Source organism: Crocuta crocuta, unplaced genomic scaffold (assembly GCF_008692635.1).
Source record: "Crocuta crocuta isolate KB4526 unplaced genomic scaffold, BGI_CrCroc_1.0 scaffold28, whole genome shotgun sequence".
NCBI classification, from domain to species: Eukaryota; Metazoa; Chordata; class Mammalia; order Carnivora; family Hyaenidae; genus Crocuta; species Crocuta crocuta.
In genome coordinates this window covers 7,826,655-7,846,744 of record NW_027533256.1, presented here as the reverse complement: position 1 = coordinate 7,846,744, position 20,090 = coordinate 7,826,655, and the positions used below count along the sequence as shown (strand labels likewise).

The following is a 20,090-nucleotide window of genomic DNA, read 5'->3' as shown; positions in this document are numbered from 1 at the left end:
CACACATGCGTGTGCGTGTGTGTGTGTGTAAACCTTGTTAAAAGATATTTTTGGAAACTAAACTCTAGGGAACATTTTTTCCTTTCCTCAAGACCAGTCCGTGAAAATTTGTTGTTTTGTTTTTGTTTTTTTAAAGAAAACCTGCCTAGGGCTTTTCCGTACAGTCAGCAACCTCCTTATCCCTGTATATTTGAACTTTCCAAAAATAACAGAATGCTCCAAGATACTTGTTTGCAATGCCTGCAAAATCTGTAGTCACTCCCAGCAGATTTTACTGTCTGGTACTTTTTAGATTCACTTTCTCATGGCACCACAGGAAAAAAGGAGGACTCCGTGGTAGGAGCATGTTCACATCCCTCCTGATGCTCCCTCAGGGACACGGCCCACCCTTGGGAAAAAACACGGATCTCCTGCTAGGGATGCATCCCGCCACTTCTCTCTCCCTCGGGGAGAAGGGACACACGCTGGTAGAAAGACAGTCCCTTGGAAGCCTCAGTCCTCAGAAGAAAAAGGGTTCTAATGCATTCTCATAAAACATGCAAAGAGAAAATCCAAAACGGGAATGAGGAGAGAATAGCAGTGAGCTGGAAAAGTGCCTAAGTATTGTGTGCAAGTGAGAAACACCCTGTCAATCTGCCTACTTCAATGCCTTGTTCAAGGAGCGTAGTAACAGTGCGTCCTAAAGGGAAGGAGAATGTACCATTTTTAACCTCAGACACTAATAAGCTTCTCTTGATCACTCAACAGCTTTAAAATGCTTGCTTAACTCAAACTACCACTAATACTTTAAAGAAGTTTGAAGACTCAAGGCTATTTCAATAAACACTTCAATAACTGCTAGATCAACTCAGCTCCTACATTTTCAAACCATTGGCTGAAATGGCAGATGGGTACGTATCGGTCCATCTTTTCCTTCCAGCAGCGAACACAACTGTACATAATCGCTGTGCTGCATTTAAAGGAACATTTGTGAAGGATGGCACAGCTCGGCGGTGGGAGTCCCAGCAACACTTCTCTTTTTACTGAGGCTGGCAGAAAGCAAGCTTCCTCCTCCCCACCCGGAGTTTGGGGCACGCTCTCAGCCTACCCTGCCGTCCCGTTTCAGACACTGTCTCTCACTTCTCGTCCACAGGGCATTAAGCCTGTTGGAGGAAGGGGTGCTGAGGAAGACTTCACAAGTGAGCAGTCACGGGATTGGGAGTGAAACACACGCTCAAGACCGAACATTCATGCTCAGGAACTTCAGAAAGCAAAACAAAGGCCAGACGCAACCCAGAGTCGCTTTAAAACCTCCCCTCACACACAGCAGAGCAAGACTGAAAAAACCCAATTACACTTTCCCATCAAAATTCAAAAAGGAGCTAAACCTTCTGGGGACATAGGATGTTTTAGATGGAAAGAAGGCGGCTGAAGGGCCCATCTTTCCTCAGCCGTCTGCAGCCTGAGCCAAAGGCCTTCCTGAAGCCCAGTCAGCGGCCCAGCGGCTCCCAAAAAACACCTCTTAGGCGCCTGGACTCCCTCAGAGCGCTCAACTCTGCTCAAGGTCTCAAGTCAGATGCCCAGAGGTAGCTCCATGACGCTAGTAATAGAATAACACTTCCTTTTTTGGTGAGGAAAGCCCAATCGGTCTTAGCTAACAAGCCCTCAGCTATGGCTCTAAAAATACCCCGCAGCAAGCACTGTTTGGCATTTCATTTTGTTTGCCAGAGAACTCCACAGAATGCTTCAGATTCTCCATAACTGCTCTGAGCTCCGTCCCTGCTCTAGTGACCTCAGGGAAGTGTATCACTTCGAGAAGATGACTTTTTGTTTTTCGCCCTAGAGTTCTTGGAATTCTGTCCTGAACGTCTGAATTACAACTCCAGCCTTGGATTAATTACTAGCTTGGTTTAGGAATCTTCGTTTGGCTTCTAGTCTGAACTATGCAAATACACGATCTGTGTGCAGAAGGAAGGACTAAAATTACACTTCAAAAGGGCTCAGTAGCTTCCTGTCTTCCCCCTTTCCCCCCAAAAAGAAACATCAGCCTCCTTGAATCCTTTGTCGCCAGCAGCAGGAGCAGCCCCCCCCGCCTGTCCGCGTCAGATGCTCCGGGCTCTCTACACGTTGATGGCATGTGCGTGCTTCTTGCACAGGGGCTTGTCCTTCTTGGAGTAGAATGGCTGCCCCTCCAGATTCACGTGGCAGACCTGGGGACAGAGAACAGATGGCCATGAGGCAGGGCCTGTCTCTCCCCGCTACAGGTCCTTAATGACATAGGCAGAGTGGATGGTTGAACTATGTCAAATTTAAGGCTCCCAAAGAGGAACGTGGAACTAAATTCCCATTAAATTAAATGGCAGACAAAAAATTTGCAAGATGAAAATGAACGACCAATGCTATCCAAAATTTACAAAAGGGGCACCTGGGCGGCCCAGTTGCTTAAGTGTCTAGCTTCAGCTCAGATCATGATCTCACAGTTCATGAGTTCGAGCCCCGCGTTGGGCTCTGTGCTGATAGCTCAGAGCCTGGAGCCTGCTTCAGAGTCTGTCTCCCTCTCTCTCTGCCCCTCCCCTACTCACACTCAGTCTCTCTCTCAAAAATAAATAATTAAAAATTTTTTTCTTTAATTTACAAATCAGTACAGAATCATAAGTCAATATCCACAGAGGTGATCAACATCCAAGGAAATAGCATTAGTAAATTAGTAAACACATCATTGAAGATGATCCTCATCAAGAAGTAAAGGAAAAATAAATTAAAGTCTCCATGAGAGACCACTAGGTATCTATTAATCTAACGAAATCAAACAAACAAACAAACCCCTCAATTGTTTGTTACCTTAAATCTTACAAGACTGTAGTCAAAAAGTTAAAAAAAAAAAAAGTATCGAAGCATCAATCAACAGTCAACAATGACAAAAGGGAATCAAGCCCACTTATGCACTACTAGGGACACAGCTCAGTGAATCAGCTCAGTCTTCAGTAGGGGATGTGACAACACAGAAGAGGTGCCATAAAGATGTGCCTGCCCGCCCGATAACACTGGGGAGAAGTTTATCTTGTAGAAACTACTGCACAGAACAACATGTGCTCAAGTAAAAGCTGAAAACCATGAAAACGTTTCTCTATAGGGAGGCGACCAAGTAAATTCTTATGGTTCATTTTCCAATGGAATGCCACCATGCAAAAGATAAATCAAATACAGAAACATGTAGGCAGGGAGATATTACATGAAAAAAAAAAGAGGCAAAATTATATATCTTCATGAAGGCAACATATGAGTGCAGTTTGAAGATGGAGACATCACAGAAAGAAGAAAGCTAAGTAACATTTGTTGAGGCTACTGTGGGCCAAGCGGGAGGCCTCACACTCTGTATATATCATCTCACTTAATCGCAAAAACTTATGGGAAGGTATGACTTTTTCTCATTTCACAGGTGAAAAACTGCGACTCTGAGAGCCATGTGTCTTGCTTAAGTCAAAGATATAGCAAGTAATGGAGCTGGGACTCTGTGTCCAGGTCTGCAAGGCTCCAGTTTCAAGCACATTTTCCCCACACCCCACAGCAGAGAGGTGTTATGCTTACTGGAAATTGTTCCAGGCTTACAGACTTATGTAGAGGTAGCCCTCCACATTTGTTGGACTACTGGTATACACAGGCTGGCCCTGGGTAGGTGATATGTCACTGTGTCAGAGTCAGCTGAGAAGTCACACTGGCTGGGGTGTGCCCCACTGTCGTAGAGGTCACTGAACATATCAGATGGGGAGCAGAATTGGGGGCCACATCCAGGATGCTGGCATCAGAAGGAGAAGTACAGGTGCAGTTCCCACAGACAGAATGCATGAGGAGAGAGAAATCACGCTCTTGAGATGAATTTAGATCAGTGAGGATGTGACCACTCCAAGACAGTTGGAAAAAAAGTGGCATCATCGTGGTCCCCTGTGCAAGTCCCTAATGACCTAGATTAAGATGTTGTGCTTGGGATCACACAGGGCTGCCGAAGGGTCCCAGAAACCGATGACCTAAAAAAGTGACTGAAAATATCCCAGATGGGTACAGTGATGTTGAGTGTAACCAGGCTCTTGTGTGGCCTCAAGCTGCTGGTGAAGACAAGCCCACAATCCAACAGTGAGGTTGGGTTTCAGGGAAGATAGAAAGGCAGCTCTGGAGTGAGTTGTCCAGGAGCTGCCTGTCAGCATCTGGGGCTCCTGTCTAGTCTGGGACAATGCTGGCTACTTGTGAGAACTTTGGGATAAGTTGGAGAGGGTATTGGGAGACTAAAGACTAAGAAGTGAGGAAGGGCCAGAGCTTCAGGGGTGGCTCATTGATAAGATGGAGCGGAGGTCAAAAAACACCATAGAGAGGTCATGCTCATTGTCTTGGGTTAGGAGACCCTGTGTGGGATGCAAGGTGGCTTCCTGGTGGAGATCTCCAGACTACTCAGCAGAGGGGCACAGCAGGGATGGTCCAAGCCCCAGGCTCCATGGTCAAGTGGCATCAGGGCCTGGCTGGGAAGGAGTGGTGGTCATGGACAGTGCTGGAAGGCAATGAAATGGGCCAGCTACAACAGCCCCCTAGGAGGACTTCCTACAAAAAGTAACACCACTGCCCATCCCTTCCTGATACCCACACCAGTGGGAAAGGGCTAGAAACCCAACAAGGCTTAGAGGAAAAGAAGGGCCACAGTAAGACACCTTTATCCCACCTCCTTTCCATCAGAACTCAAGTGCCAATGCCATTCAAAAGTTTAATCTTCATCCTGACCCACGCAGCCCTTCTCAGTCATCTTTTTTAAGCTTGGGACTTTACAGGGGCTGCCTTGTTCTGTTCTTTAATTCCTCCTGTATGTCAACTTTGCTTTCCTTTCAAGATTCCAAGCTCCTTGAAGGTAGAGACTTGTTCTGGGATGCTCCTATATTCCCCAAGCTCAAGAAATATGTGGCAAATTGAATTAGTCTAAAATGATGTGTTCTCCTGAGATCTAACAGCTAGGAAAACAGCATGTATCAGCTGAGAGAGCTAGTTTTTGATCTTCTTTTCTTACTATGTTTGCTTTTTTAAGTTAGAGGAAAATATATGCTCATCAAAGGTGACTTGGAAATATAAAGTGATGGGAAAAGGACCCTCTCCCCACCAAAAAACCCTCACAGTTTTCCAATTAAAAGATTGCTTCCCAAAAATTAAAACCAAAAGCATATTCCACCTCAATATATCTAAACAGGGCGGTGCGTGCCACACAGGACCACTTTGGAAGAAGATGTAATGATTCACCACGCTGATTCTCCAAAGAACAGGATGGGCCTGGCTTCTTCAGGTGGGTTCTTTGGGCACTGCTATGGGTCTCTCACACCTTACTGGAATTTATTTGCAGTCTCGATCTGAACAACCCCATGCTTTACCACTTCTTCTCATCTCTCTCTGGGATTTATGCCACTGTGACCCTCAGCCAAAATAGTGGGCTTGTGGGAGGAGACCCATGCTCACTTCTCCATGTGACACAGACCTCTCATTATCCTGCCCTTAGAGAATAGGCCTTCTGTGCCACTGTCTGCCCTGGGCCTTCTCCAAGTTTCTTGGATCCTTCTAGAAGTTAGGTAACCAGACTTGCAGGCGGCATCTTAGGATCAGACAAGCCATGACTTGAATATAAGGGTCAGACAGCCCTATGTGCCTTGCTGAGCCATGGCTCTGTAGGGGACAACCCAAAAGCCAATATATTTACATTGTGACCCCTTTGCAGGGGGGAATGGCCTGGTGTATTTAAAGAACCTCAAAAGGCAACTAGAAAATCTATTCCAAAACCTGAGAAATCAGAGTTTAGATGGAATTGTGTTGTTCCCTTCCCCAAATTCATATGCTGAAGTCCTTATTCCCAGTATCTTCAATCTACTCAGCACAGGGACACAGTGATGACCTTATTTGGAAGCAGGATCTTTGCAGATGTAATTAAGATGTAAGGTAAGATGAGGTCATATTGGAGTAAGGCGGGCCCGCCTTACTCCAATATGACCTGTGTCCTTATAAGAAACCGAGAAGCGTATAGAGAGAGAGACACACAGAGGAGAATGCCATGTGAGGACACAGAACACAGAAGGCAGGCAGCCATGTGACCACGGAGGCAGAGACAGAAGTTGTGTAGCTGTAATTCAAGAAACGTCAGAGATTGCTGGCAACCACCAGAAGCTGGGAGAGCGAAGCAGCCCTTGAACTTGGGTTTCCAGCCTCCAGAGCTGTGAAGAAGACATTTCAGTTGTTGAAGCCATCAGATGTTGGTATGTTGAGACATCAGCCTAAGCAAACGAACACGAGTCAAGACAGTGCACCCCATGGATGGTGGCGCAGAAACCTGAAGTGCATTGCGGGAAACTTTATGACGAGGGTTGCCCTATCTCCTCAGTCTATAAACATTGCTCAAGTTTAAACTGCGTGGATATTTGATACATTGCCACACTTTGCCTTGAGCAGCTCTGGTTAAAAAAAGAAAGAAAGAAAAAAGAACGTAGTAGCAGCACATTAATTTTCCCAAATAAAGTTCAGGCAATTGCAGACTCGCATGTCAGGCCCTTCTCAGGACTGAATATTCCCTAAATCTAAGGCAGAGTCTAGATGTGGGTGAGCTCCTTGCTGTGTCCTGTCCCCACCCCGAAGCCCTTGGAAGGAAAGTGCCACTCTCATGGGAAAAATGACCCGGCTGTTCAGCAGACATAAATGGCGTGTGGTTAATAGTTAATCTAGGGTTTATCTCCTGGCAACTACATATCAAGAACAAGACCATTCAGGAAAATAAAGTGATAGTCAGCCCTGGTTCCTAAACGTTCTACGAAAAGAAGCCATATCTCAGCTTTTCATAGGATAAGTCAATAAGCTCCAATCTGGTGTTTCACGGTGAAAATCTAGGGGAAGACCCTTCAATCACTTCATCATATCTAAAACATCTTATAACCATAGGAAACTATCTGTCTCTATTCTAACCCAGGCATCATTCACTGCTCCCAACTATTTAAAAAAATTTTTTTAACATTTATTTATTTTTGAGGGAGAGAGAGACAGAGAATGAGTAGGGGAGGGGCAGAGAGAGAGAGAGAGGGAGACAGAATCCAAAGCAGGCTCCAGGCTCTGTGCTGTCAGCACAGAGCCCAACACGGTGCTTGAACTCACGTCACTACTCCCAACTGTTGAGAGCACTGCTGGTGAGGCCCATTGCTGGTCTGACAGGCTCTGGAGGACATTCTATTGTCCTTATGAAAAGGAGAATAACAAAGCCACATTGGTTTATAGATACTTACTAGTAATGAAGCTTTGCTTGACTGTGACGTATCAAGGCCTCTCAGTACTTGCCAGCTTTTAAAAATGATAGAGTCTCAGAAGACCAGAGTTGAAAGGGGGGTAGGTAGGTCCCTCTTGCCCCTTCTCAGAAAGTCAGAACCCTAGGCTAAACACATACCGCGCAGATGAAGCAGGTGTCATGCCAGGTGTGGCCCAGGGCTTCGATAAACTTGTCACCAGCCTCCACAGGGAAATCGCAGCCATGACACTTAGTGCTGAACAGATTGATATAGTCTGAAACGAAAGGCAGAGTGAGGATCAGGCATCCAGGCAGGCTGGGAGAAGCATCTGGATGCACCGACCCAATGCTGGGACAGCATCCCATATCACTGAGCCGGGGCAATGGGTACAACTGAACTGGCTACTTGTCATCTTGCAGACAAAATGTTTAGTTACGCGATTGGTTTTTTGGTTTTTTGGGGTTTTTTTTTTCCCTTTTCAGTACTTTGTCGTGGCGTTGTATGGATTCAGGCCTACTTGCCACTCTTGCTGGTTTGATTTATAAACCATTTTCTGGATCTGACACTCATTTTCTGTAGAGTGACTTTCTCCTCTGTTCTCTATCAGCTTTTATAACCTAAACAGATCAATCCCAAAAATTAAAAAAAAAAATCATATGTCCCAACAGCTATGCTTAGTTTGGAAGAAGGAGAGCCCTTAACATTTTTAGGAGTTATAGTCTGCTCTTTGCCTGGAAATTCTTCTGTCATTGGGCATTTGTGTTGATAACAAATTTTCACTACTAGAAACAATATTTGAGCTACTATGTTAAGACATGACCCCCTTCCCTCTCTTAGCTAAAGAGATAATAATACCAAGTACTATTTGTGTAATGTTTTGCAGCCTACCAAGCATTCTCACATAGATAGTATTATCTACTAGTAGCTCAATGTCATGGTCTATGTAGAAGTATGTATTTGCTTTCTTTCCACCCTTGACACGGTGTGTGACACGCAAATCAGTACCCAACACATACATGTTGAATGAATGCATGAGCAGATGAACTGGTGAATCAATAAATCAATGAATAAATGTAGTCTTCAGAAAAATCTCTCAGAGGTGGAACTAGAATTATTTTTTGTTTTGTTCTGAGGATGAAGAAACTGAGGCTCGCCAGAGTCACACAGCTGAGACACAGTGAGCTGGGTCCCATGCTTCTCCAACTCAGGAGCTGCCTGTTTGGGTCCCAGTGACCACAATTCCACAGTATTCACTGTAGAACACTTCCAGATTCTTTCAGAGAAGTGAGATGCCTTTTACAAAGGCTTCATTCCCCTAGAAGTACACTTGTTTCTTCACAGCTCTGCCAAGGTGGCTCTTCACTATACCATTTTTCTGCTCAGATTCCCTTGGGGACAGTGCACCTGTTTGCCATCTTAGACCACATGTGGAGAGGCAGTGAGCCATGGGGTGTTATGAACTTAGGTTCTTTTTTCTTTTTTTTTTTTAGTGAGAGAGAGACAGAATGTTAGTGGGAAAGAGGCAGAGAAAGAGGGAGACACAGAATCCGAAACAGCCTCTAGGCTCTGAGCTGTCAGCACAGAATCTGATGCAGGTCTCGAACTCATGAACTGCAAGATCATGACCTGAGCCAAAATTGACTGCTTAACCGACTGAGCCACCCAGGCACCCCATGCACTTGGGTTCTGAAGAAAAAAAAAGCACTGAGCCCAAGTCCCAGCTCTACTCAGGAATTGTTCATACCTGGGACAAAGCACCTAACACCTCAGTGTCTCATCTTTCAGTACCTAAGTCGTGGAGTTGTTGTACAAATTAAATAAGACAAAGCGTGTGAATGTACTTGGCACAAACACTAAAAAATACTAGCTTTTACTGTGAATGGTTTTATAGATGATAGAAGGAGGGAAGGAAACGTGACCCAAGTCCCTATTATGCACCAGTCCGATATTAGTGCCTTCCTAAGTTTCTTGGTGAATCTTCACCATCTTCTTCTGTGAGGAAGTATTATTCCCATTTTAAAGACAAGGAGACTGGCCATAGAGGTTCCCTCACACAAGCAGGAAAGAGCCTTGATGGACTCCAAAGTTCATTCTCTTTCCGCAGCTTCATGCGGTCTCCAGTTATTTATTTGCCATTGAGCTTTGATAAGTTATATGTCTCATCTATTTTTTCCAATGTATGGTTTCCCCTTTGGGGGTTAATTACAATTTGTCATGCAAATGTTGTTACATATATCACAGTCTGTTAATCTTGACTCTGACAGCATACTTCATTTCCTCAGTAGGCAGAAATCTATCACCTCACCAGAGCTAAGAAAACATTTTTCTGCTTCCTTTACAAAGTTACAGCGGGTTTACAGTTGACTCTGTGCTCTGTAGGAACTACTATGGGTGAGAAACAGGGCCATAGGCTACCCCACCTCCATGGGAGGGCCAGCCCTGCACCCCCACTTCTGACTTCTTTCTCATTACTCCCAGCCTCCAGATGCTCTGGGCTCCTTTCTCTCTCCTTCACCTAATGCCATCCCCACTTTGTCTACCTGGATGTCTGTGACCCTTTGGGCCAGGCCTTCCTTCTGGGAAGCCCTCATCATCCACCCCAACCAGGAGAGACAAGATGACCTTTCTGGGGGCTTATCTTGGGCTGCCCCACCTTCTCACTCCATTGACTCATCCATTCAATCATTATCTCTTGACTATCCATTTATGTGCCAGCATATCACATGATGATGTATCTGCTTGAGGTTTTTGAGGACAGACCCACTCCCAATCCTCAGTGTCTTTCACAGGAACTGGCATCCATCCGATGGATAAATGATGAATGGACAAGTAAAAGAAACGTTCAGAAAGCCTTACTAAACACCAGTTCCTTTTCTCGTTGTGCAGCCTAAGATTAAGCTCTTACAATGGAATGTCTAGTCTTGCCTACTGATTGGCTTTTCTGTTTTATATTTGATTTTGTAAGGTCTTAAGAACTGCCTGCCATTTTGTTTTAAATTTTGGTAGCACAAGTCTTGACCCTAATACATTTTTTAAAGTTAATATATTTCTCATTTATCCTAAAAAATGAGGATATAATTGGAAGTAAGGTTGTGTGTGGGTCTTTCCCACCAGGAGCATAATCCAGCTCCTCATTTATTTATTTCTTACTTTATTTCTCCTATTAGGTCTTTATAATTTTCTTTGACTGACTCTCTTATGCCCCGAGTTGAATTCATACCCTGTATTTAATGGATTTTATTGCTATTGTAAAAGGGTTTCCATCCATCAAATCACAGGTGGTGCTCTCTGCTGAAAAAGGGCCTAGTGCTTTCCTAGAGCAGTCGTTCGCAAACAGAATCATCTTGAGCGTTCACTAAAACACAGATTGCTGGGCCCTACCCTTCAGAGTTTCTGATTCAGCAGATCTGGGGTGGGACCTGAAGATCTGCATTTCTGTGATTCTGATATTGTTGTTCTTGGGATCATACCTCAATTCTCACACTTAACTGAATATGGAATCATCTGGGTGGGGGTAGAGTGATGCAATTCTGCATCCGTAGGTCTGAGAATTGTTCTTTCTAATATCTTTATTTTTTAAATTCTTGATTTTTTTAAATGTTTATTTATTTTTGAGAGAAAGACAGAGCATGAGCAGGTAGAGGAAGATAAAGAGGGAGACACAAAATCCGAAGAACGCTCCAGGCTCGGAGCTGTCAGCACAGAGCCCTACACGGGGCTTGAACCCACAAACCAGGAGATCATGACCTGGTCCGAAATTGGATGCTTCACTGACTGAGCCACCCAGGTGTTCCTTATATCTTTAAAGTTCCCCAGGTGATTGCAACACCCCACCAGTCTGGGTCACTGCTCCGGGGCAGGCCCATCCATGAAGGGCTGATCTTCCTTACTTATACGCAAGGTATCATATACAAAAGTGTCAGCTCATCATGGCAATTGACTGAAATCTTTTTGAGTCGAGATCCTATCATTCTGGCATTCTCTCTTCTGTGTCTTCTCCAAGTTGCTGATAAAAATGATGACAAGAGGGGGGGGGATGGGCATAGAGGAGGACACTTATGGGGATGAGCACTGAGTGTTATGTGGAAACTAATTTGACAATAAACTATTTGTAAAAAAAAAAAAGAGTATAAAAAAATAAAATAAAATAAACACTTTACATCATTCAAAAAAAAAAAAAAAATGATGACAAGAGATACCACCTCACCCTCATTAGCATGGCTGGTACCAAAAGAAACACAGCAAAATAGTAAGTGTCGGCAAAGATGTAATAAAATTGGAACTCTGTGCACTGTTGGTAGGATTGTAAAATGGTGCAACACCATTATGCATTATGGGAATAGTGTGAAAGTTTCTAAAAGATTCAGAAATAGAAATACCATATGACCCAGCAATCTTACCTCTGGGTATATACCCCCCCAAAATTGAAAACAGGGTCTTTTAGGGGCACCGGGGTGGCTCAGTCCATTCAGCATCCAACTCTTGATTTCTCATTGTTTTGAGTTCAAGCTCCATGTTGGGCTCTGTGTTGACAGCACAGGGCTTCTTGGGATTTCTCTCTCTCCCTGTCTCTGCCCCTCACCCATGTTCTCTCTCTCTCTCTCTCTCTCTGTCTCTTTCTCAAAATAAACAAATAAACTTTAAAAAACACCAGTGTGTATGAACACCCATGTTCATAGCAGCATTATTCACAATAGCCAAGAAGTGGAAGCAACCCAAATGTCCATCATTTTGGGGGGGGGGGAGGGGCTCACTGTGGAGAGGGACAGTGGTGATAGTGGAAATCTGTCATTCTTTTGCAAGCCTCAGACACAAATTATTGGAGCTGTAAATGTTCTTAGTCGATTAATAATAGCAATTTGTATTGACAAAACCACACACTTATCCATTATCTACTAATTATCTAATAATTATCACCATGCACTCATAAGAAGGGAAAAGACGTCATTATCTGTTCCCTTTTACAGATATGGAAACTGAGGCACAGAATGACTGAGTAACTAAGTCATTCCATTAATAAGAGCTAGAAAATAGAACTTACCAGTATATAAGAACCCAAGAAATTTCTTTTATAATTTATTGTCAGGGGAAAATCATTTTAGTCTGCTTTGCTTTTCCCCTTGAGGAACTGGAGTGTTTTTTCCTTTCTGATTTTAAAGTAAACTAACTTACTTTAAAACTAACTTCCTTCTTCTGCTTGGTGCTAGTTTTCTAGTTCTATTGTGTTAACCTTCATGTCCATGTTACCTTTGTTAGAACCTGCCTCAAGCCCTCTTCTGAAAAAGGCAGGCTATGCATAAATGAGTGAGTGGCTAATTAGCCAGGACAGCAATTCTCTAATAGAGTGCTTTGTCTTCAGAATTTACAATAATTTACTCCAAGTTTTAAGATAATAATGTAGCATTTTGGGGAACAGACGAACTCTGAATTCAGACAGGGAGATTATGGGACTCTGGAGGAATGTGACAGGGACAGCGAAAGGGGCTTTCACGTGCTTGATGCTTTACACACTTCCTCTGGTTTAATCCTCACTACAACTCATGAGGCAGGCATTTATATGCCCCCTTTTAACAGATGGAGAAAGTGAAGCTCAGAGAAGTATAATAACCCACTCAGGGTTACAAAGCCAGTCCAATATGGAGCCTGGGACAGAACCTAATTCGAAGTCCAGAGACAAAGCCTTTTTAGACTTGACCTTGTGGTCTCCAGATCAAAATCATATGAAGGGTTTCCCAAGTGGTTACAAGATGCCTACTGGTGATCCACATATTTGGGTCAAGGAAGGGAGCAGAGAGAGAATGTGTAAAAAAAAAAAAAAAAAAAAAAAGAAGCTATAGACCCAGCTCCCACCCAGAAAATCATGATTCTGCCATTTGGAGCCTCCTGATGGTTGAATGTGAACGGACAAAGGCTTCCCCACAGCACAGTGGCCCTACCTTTCTCGCAGTAGGGCTCCCCATCTTCCATGTGGAAGAGGCTGTTCCCAAAGGGTTTTTTGCAGGCTGCGCAGACGAAGCAGGTGGTGTGCCATGTCTGTCTCAGGGCATGCATCACTTCCTGAGGGAAACAGCCTCAGCTCAGGCCAGAAAGGTCCCAGGGAGAGAGGAAGCCAGTCCCGCTCTTCCTCACCAGGCCCTGGCTACTGCTGGAGCATCCCAAAGGGCAGCAGGATTACATGGGCCTTCTACCTACTCAGGAAAGGCCTGGGGGGCGGGGGGGGGAGTGGTGGCAGAGGAGTTCCTGCTCATGCAGCGCTTGCTGGGTGCCAGGTTCTGTGTCAGAATCATCTGGAAGGTGGTTACCTAGCTGTGATTCTTAACCCTCCCATCAAAGATGGTGGGGAGGTACTGCTTATGACCACCATTTTCCCAAAGGAGCATGGAGCTCAGGGGGGTCAAGGCCACGTGTGGGTGCATGGTGAGGTCAGTCCATGAAGCGATAGCTCATTTTACAGATGCTCTGCCAACACTTCAAGCTGTGTGGCCGGGGCATGTAACCATCTCTCCCTTCAAGTTCATTTGCTCCCTAGTTCATTGGTGGCAAACCAACTCCCTTGTAGGATAGAAAGAGTTGTTCTCTCTCTGTTGGCGGCCACTTCTTGGCTTCCTAATGGGAGGCCACAATCTTGGGGACAGGAAGAGACTAGTGGGGAAAATACAGGGTCAGAGGAGAGGGATGCTGCCCACTTACCCCCATGATTTTGGTGTTGCACTTGGCACAGACTGGGGCAAAGAACTGCTCGTAACAGCGCTCACAGTAAACGTTGCTCTGCTCCTCCACGAAGCACACGTCTGCCAGAGAGGTCTTGCAGTAGGCACAGTTGAACTCCTCCGGGTGCCAGGAACGGCCCATGGCTACCAGAAAGGGGCCCCTGGGGAAGCAGAGAGCAGCACCAAGCTTGAGACCAGATATTTCAGGACCTCCAACAATATTCGTGCTGCGACCCAATAACTCTATCTTTGTGACTGTTCAAATGAACTAATGTGAAATTCAGAGAAAGCTCTGTGCAAAAAGACATTCATTGTTGCATCAGTTACAATAAAGAGAAATGGGGAAAACAGCTCCAATATCTGCCAACAGGGGACCATGGACGCACACTGTAGAATATCCACTCAGTTGACGCCTGATGATTGTAAGGGCAAAGATGACTGCGGCAACGGGGATGCCTTTGTGCCTGGCACTATCTAAGAGGAAATGTGCATTTATTAGCTTGTTTAGTTCTTATAATAATCCTACGGAGTAGAATTAGAGTACCCATTTTCAGATAAGGAAACTGAGGCACAGAGAGGTGAAGTAAGTTGTTCAAGGCCACAGCGCCAGTACCCTAGACCCAGTAAATGAGCCTAATTCCAGATTAGCAGGTAGAGCAGTGGGACTGCAAGGAAACGTTTTAAATTTTAATTTTTACTTTTCTGAATTTTCTTTTTTTTTTAAAAAAAAAATGTGTTCAGTTTATTTATTTTGAGAGAGACAGCACAAGTTGGGGAGGGGCAGAGGCGGGGGGAGAGAGAGAATCCCCAGCAGGCTCCACAAGGTCAGCATAGAGCCTGATGCTAGGCTTGAACTCAAGAATCACGAGATCATGACCTGAGCCGAAGTTGGACACTTAACCAACTGAGCCAGCCACGTGCCCCGCTTTCCTGAACTTTCTAATTTGTCTCTAGTGAGCAAGTGTACTTTGTTTCTTTTTTTTTTCTGTGTTACTTTATTTTTCAAAATATTTTTTAAAATATTTTTATTTTCCTTTCACTTCTTTTTTTAAAAAGTTAAAAAAAATTTTTTTTTATTATTTATTTCTGAGAGAGAGAGAGACAGAGTGAGCAGGAGACACAGAATCCGAAACAGGCTTCAGGCTCTGAGCTGGCTGTCAGCACAGAGCCCGACGCGGGCCCCAAACCCACAAACCGTGAGATCATGACCTGAGCTGAAGTCGGACGCTTAACCGACTGAGCCACCCAGGCGTCCCTGTGTTACTTTATTTTTAAATAAAAGTATACTTATCACATATATAAGCTCACCTCCCCAGCACACACATACTATAAACACGCTACGTTCCAACAAGTATCACCTATGGTCCATGAAATGACTTGTCTTCCTTTTAGTGTGGCAGATGCCCACCAAAGCCCTGAGCAGCACAGGCCTTTCTGTGGAAAGACCCAGAAGCAACCCTGAAGGAAAGCTGGGTCAAAACTAGCACTGTCAGCCAGCTTGCAACATCCCCAATAAACCTACTGACGAGACCTACGATTCCCAGAACCCGGCCTTAGCCCAAGGGGGAGGTCCTGGCACCAGGCACCGTGCCGGGAGCTTCACCCACTTACCTCATGGAATTCTCCCGACTCCCCAGAGAAGTGCGTGTCACACAGGTATGGAAGCTAAAGCTCAAAGAGGGTCAGACTAGGTGGCAAGCCAAAGGCGCCCGAGGCTGCTCAGCAGTCTTTTCCCTATTCCTGCCCCCCCCCCCCCCCAGCCCAGGGCTCAGAGAGTGGGTGAGCCTCCCACACCCCCGCCTTTCCAGCACCCCAGCTCACAGCCAAGGCTGGACCATACCTGATGACGTTGTTGCAGTGGCCACAGAGCGGAGTGCGGCTGCTGGCTGGGAAGCGCTCAGCCCGCTGAACGATGCCCCTCGCCAGGGGAGACACCTGGGGCCCTGCTGGGGTGTAGGCAGGGGCCCCTCGGGGCAGGGTCTGCTTGCTGACGGAGGTGGTGCTCTTGCCGGGGGCAAACTTCTGAGAGAAGCTGTCGTCTGTCACCCACGGGGGGCGGCTGGCAGACTCCGCAGGGCCCCCGCTGTATGTCACTGAGGACGAGGGGTTATAGCTCGGGGCTGGCGAGGGGGNGGGGGGGGGCGGGGGTGGGGGTGTAAGCAGGGGTAGGTGAGGGGGTGTAGGGAGCTGGACTGTAATTGGCCCCTGGGGATGGGCTGTAGGTAGATGCAGGCACTGCAAAGCAAAGAGAGCCAAAGAAAAATGTATCAGGAATTCATTTCTCCCAACTTCCCCCGCCCCCAGCCAGAAAACTGTAAAAGGTGACTTTAATATTAGAGCAGGACAATTCCACTTCTTATGGAAGACACGTTCCTGAACTTCTTGATGCCCCAGATTGCCTCTGGCAGAGCAAGAGCCCTCGGGAGCTGGGACAGGGCTGGGAAAGGGACATAGCTATAAATATCTGCAGCTGTGTGGGGTGGGGCTTGGCCAGGCCTTGGCTGCCAGAGGCCTGCAGAAGACAGGGAATGGGGGCGGGGGTGCCAGGCGAGCCTCATATCTGGGTCCTCAGGGCCAGGAAGAGGTTCAGGAGCGGGTCAGCTTGGCCTTGACTGGAAGATGCTTTTGGTTACACTCTGACCAGCGCTTTGACATCTGAAATGCCTCAAATTGTGTTTGCTGAACCTGGACCTAGTCCGGCCTTTGGGACAGAGCCGATGACAGGGCAGTTGGGGCTTCAAGTTCAGGTTTCATGTTCAGCTGCAATTGTTGTCTTGAAAAACAGTCTGGCTTGATTTGCACTGGGGGACATTTCACCTTGGTTCAATGGGGGGTGGGGGTAAGGGTGTCAAGAGAAGTGTTCGGAGGAAGCCTGGGCAGAGATGGCAGCGGGCGGCGGGGGACAGCTCACTTCCGTGTGTGGCTGCCTCTGGGAGACCCATGCTCTCCTACATCACTTTAGGGGAACCAGAGAATGTCTGAGTGGCTGTGCAGAGAGTACCGTGGAAGTCAGATTGCAGGATGAGAACGTACTGCCCCGGTTCTGGAACCCCCCCCTTGCTGCTCCCTGAGAGCTGAAAACACTTTTGGGGTGACAACGCCAAAAAGCACTGCAGCTCCTCACCAGAAGCTCTCTGAGGCTTGGGCCCTCAAAACCCAGCTTTCTCAGGGCCGCTGCCTCCCTTGCGGAGCCTGCACACACATTCCAGCCGGCTTCCTCTTCCAGCCAGAATGGTTCCAGAAGCCTCACCTCAGCTCACAGTCTGAGCCTCTGGAAAGAGCCCTCATTCTTCCCATCCTGGGAAACATGTTGGGGCAGCCTCCCTCCATTCCTGAGCCTGCCTAGGTGGATGGCCTATACTGAGGGGTGCTGAGGCAGCCCCCATCAGTCTCCAGCCTGGAAAGGAAGGTCTTCTCAGGGCTAAAGTTCCCCACTGGCCTCTGGTCTCTCCCACCTCGTTCTCCTGAATCACCTTGGGTGGCCTGAGGCCTGCTGCTTCAACTCTACCTTCTGCTCCCAGATGACTGGCCCTTCAGAGCCAGGCAACATGGGAACCCCCGGGCTACCATGGGTGGGTAGGGATCAGGCTCTGTTACTGAGAGGTAAAGGGGTAAAATCCTCCGCAGCCCTGCCCTGGAGCCATGCTGGGAGCGATGCTGGCTCCTAAAGGTAAAACCCTCTTCTTGAGGAATCAGTCTTCTCCCCACTTATTAAGGGGGTAGGCGTGGCACATAACAAGTCATCTGGGTTAGTTCCCTTGACAGTTGAGGTCACTGAGGCTCAGACAGAGCCAGTAAGTGGCAGAGTGAGTCTCCAAAGCCGTTTTATTTCCCCAAGCTTCCCCTGTAAAGAATGTGGGTCTGATTTTCAGAAAATCTCCATGCACTGTGTCATTGAAGGGGAGCTATCTACCTGGAGGAGGTCCCGTGCTCTGACATGTAGCACGACCATCAAGAGCCCTAGGTTCAGGGCCTAGCACTACTGCATCCTGGCTGTGTGTCCTTGGGCAAGTTCCTTAACATCTCTGGGCTTGAATTTTCTTTTTTAAAAATGGCATTAATAATTCTTAGTGCCTTACAGGGTAGTTACGAGGATTAAAGGAGATGAGAAATAGAAAGTGCTTAGCCTAGTGCCTGGCACAATGTATGCATCATTTCAAATTAGTGAGGATGGTGAGGATGGTGCCTTCCGGGTGTCAGGGTCTGGATGAACTGTCAGTTCACCTTACTGCCTGATGGTCACCTAGGAGTAACTAACTGTCCAGGAGACCGTAGGATGCTGGGGGTGGGGGTGGGAGACGTGACACCCTGTAATCAGATAACCTGGGACGGAGTCTACTCACCTGTGGTGGAATGTATGCCGCCCCTGCCTGCCTCAAAGGGAGTGGTGAGACATACCGGACATTTGTGAAGCCCAAATTTGAAGCGTTGTCACCTTTTCTAACAACCTTGCATAACACCCAAGTGTCCAGAGCAAGAGGGTCTCAAAGTGCCGGGGGCAGGGGTGATGAAGGGAACACCACCAGGCAGGGGCTGTGGGGAGAGGTGATCTAGCAGAACTTCAGAGCAGATTCATTCCTCTCTAGTATATATAACGGGGTTCTGTGCAAGATTTTGTTCCCACTCCTCTGTCTCTATTTTTTTTGTGTGTGTAAAGTATGGGATCTCTGCTAAAAGGATTAAAAGCAAAACCCTAGGGGTGCCTGGGTGGCTTAGTTGGTTAAGCGTCCGACTTTCGCTTAGGTCATGATCTCACGGTTCGTGGGTTCGAGCCCCGCGTCAGGCTCTGTGCTGACTGCCAGCTCAGAGCCTGGAGCCTGTTTCAGTCTGTGACTCCCTCTCTCTCTGACCCTCCCCTGCTCACGCTGTCTCTCTCTCTGTCTCCTAGAAATAAATAAACATTTAGAAAAATAAAAAATAAAAAAAAATAATAATAAAAGCAAAACCCTAATCCTGTGTCAATGCACAGCCCTATGTGGCCAGCAAGCGCTTGAAATGAGGCTAGTCCAAATTGAGAAGCGCTATAAATATAAAATACAGATTTCGGAGCTTAGTACAAAAGAAGAATATAAAGTATCTCATTAATAATTTTACATTGATTATATATTGAAATGATGCTTTGAATATATTGAGTTACATAAAATATGTTAATTTCACCCTCCTTTTCCTTCATTAAAAATGTGGCTAACAAGAAACTTTATTTTTATTGAACAGTGCTGCCCTCATCAGAACAGTGGCCACGAAGTGCTGACTGCTCTCATATGCCAGTCCCTTTACCTGCATTATTGCATGTAATACTCACTGCAATCCAGTGAGGCAGATATTTTCCAGCCCATTGTACAGATGGGGAATAAAGCTTGGTGAGCCTAAGTGATTACCACTAGGGACCTAGTGAACTACCAAAGTGGAGCTTGGGCAGTCGGACTCAACTCCAGATTCCCAGCTTAACCACCCCCTGGGCAGCAAAACAGGCTTTCGCAAGCCCCTTCCAAATCGGGCCCTTGCCCACTTTTCCTGCTTCCCTCCGGCAACACTAGCCCTATTCCCTCTGCCTGCCAGACGTTCTCCTCCCTCCTCCGGAAGGCCTTCCAGACTCCCTGATCCAGCCCCCTTGTCTAAGCCCCCGAGAAAGTCTCCGCAGGTCAGAGAGGCACGCCAGAATCTGGACCCCGGTGGACCGCTCCCTTGCTCAGGGCTACGCCCACCCAGAGCTGGGGATCTCCCCGTCCCCGAGGCTCAGGCCTGCAGCTCCCCCCTCCGCAGGGCGTCCCCACCCCCCCTCTGGTGGGGTGAGGGTGAGAGCGGCGCGCAGCAGCTGCTCCACAGTCCCCTTCCCTCCGCGCCCTTGCTCCTGGCCGGCCGCGCCACCCCAGACGTGCCAGGAGAGAGACTTGATATCCCATCTCCGAGCCCGAGGCTGTTGCTATTTCTGCTTGACAGAATTAAGCCCGGCTAAATTAGAAGGTGATATTTCACCTCTAATTGGCAAGTTCAAAAGGCCCCTATCGCACTCGGCGGCCTCGGGAATGTGTAATTAAACAAGGTGATTTCTGACTCATTCCAGGTCGGGCCTGGCTCCCCGCGAGCGCCGGCCCCGCCCCGTCCCGCGGGC

General features: G+C 46.9%; 1 protein-coding gene across 1 annotated transcript in view; it reads right to left on the bottom strand.

The window, feature by feature from the left end:
- Positions 1 to 2,031: 2,031 nt before the first annotated feature.
- The window catches only part of LDB3 (LIM domain binding 3), a 60,545-nt gene continuing 42,486 nt past the window's right edge, over positions 2,032 to 20,090 (bottom strand). The window contains 6 exon segments of the mRNA XM_077746473.1: positions 2,032 to 2,189; positions 7,427 to 7,542; positions 13,205 to 13,325; positions 13,959 to 14,139; positions 15,819 to 16,112; positions 16,114 to 16,213. Of these exon segments, the coding sequence (XP_077602599.1) occupies positions 2,100 to 2,189; positions 7,427 to 7,542; positions 13,205 to 13,325; positions 13,959 to 14,139; positions 15,819 to 16,112; positions 16,114 to 16,213 (902 nt within the window). The 3' untranslated portion in view covers positions 2,032 to 2,099.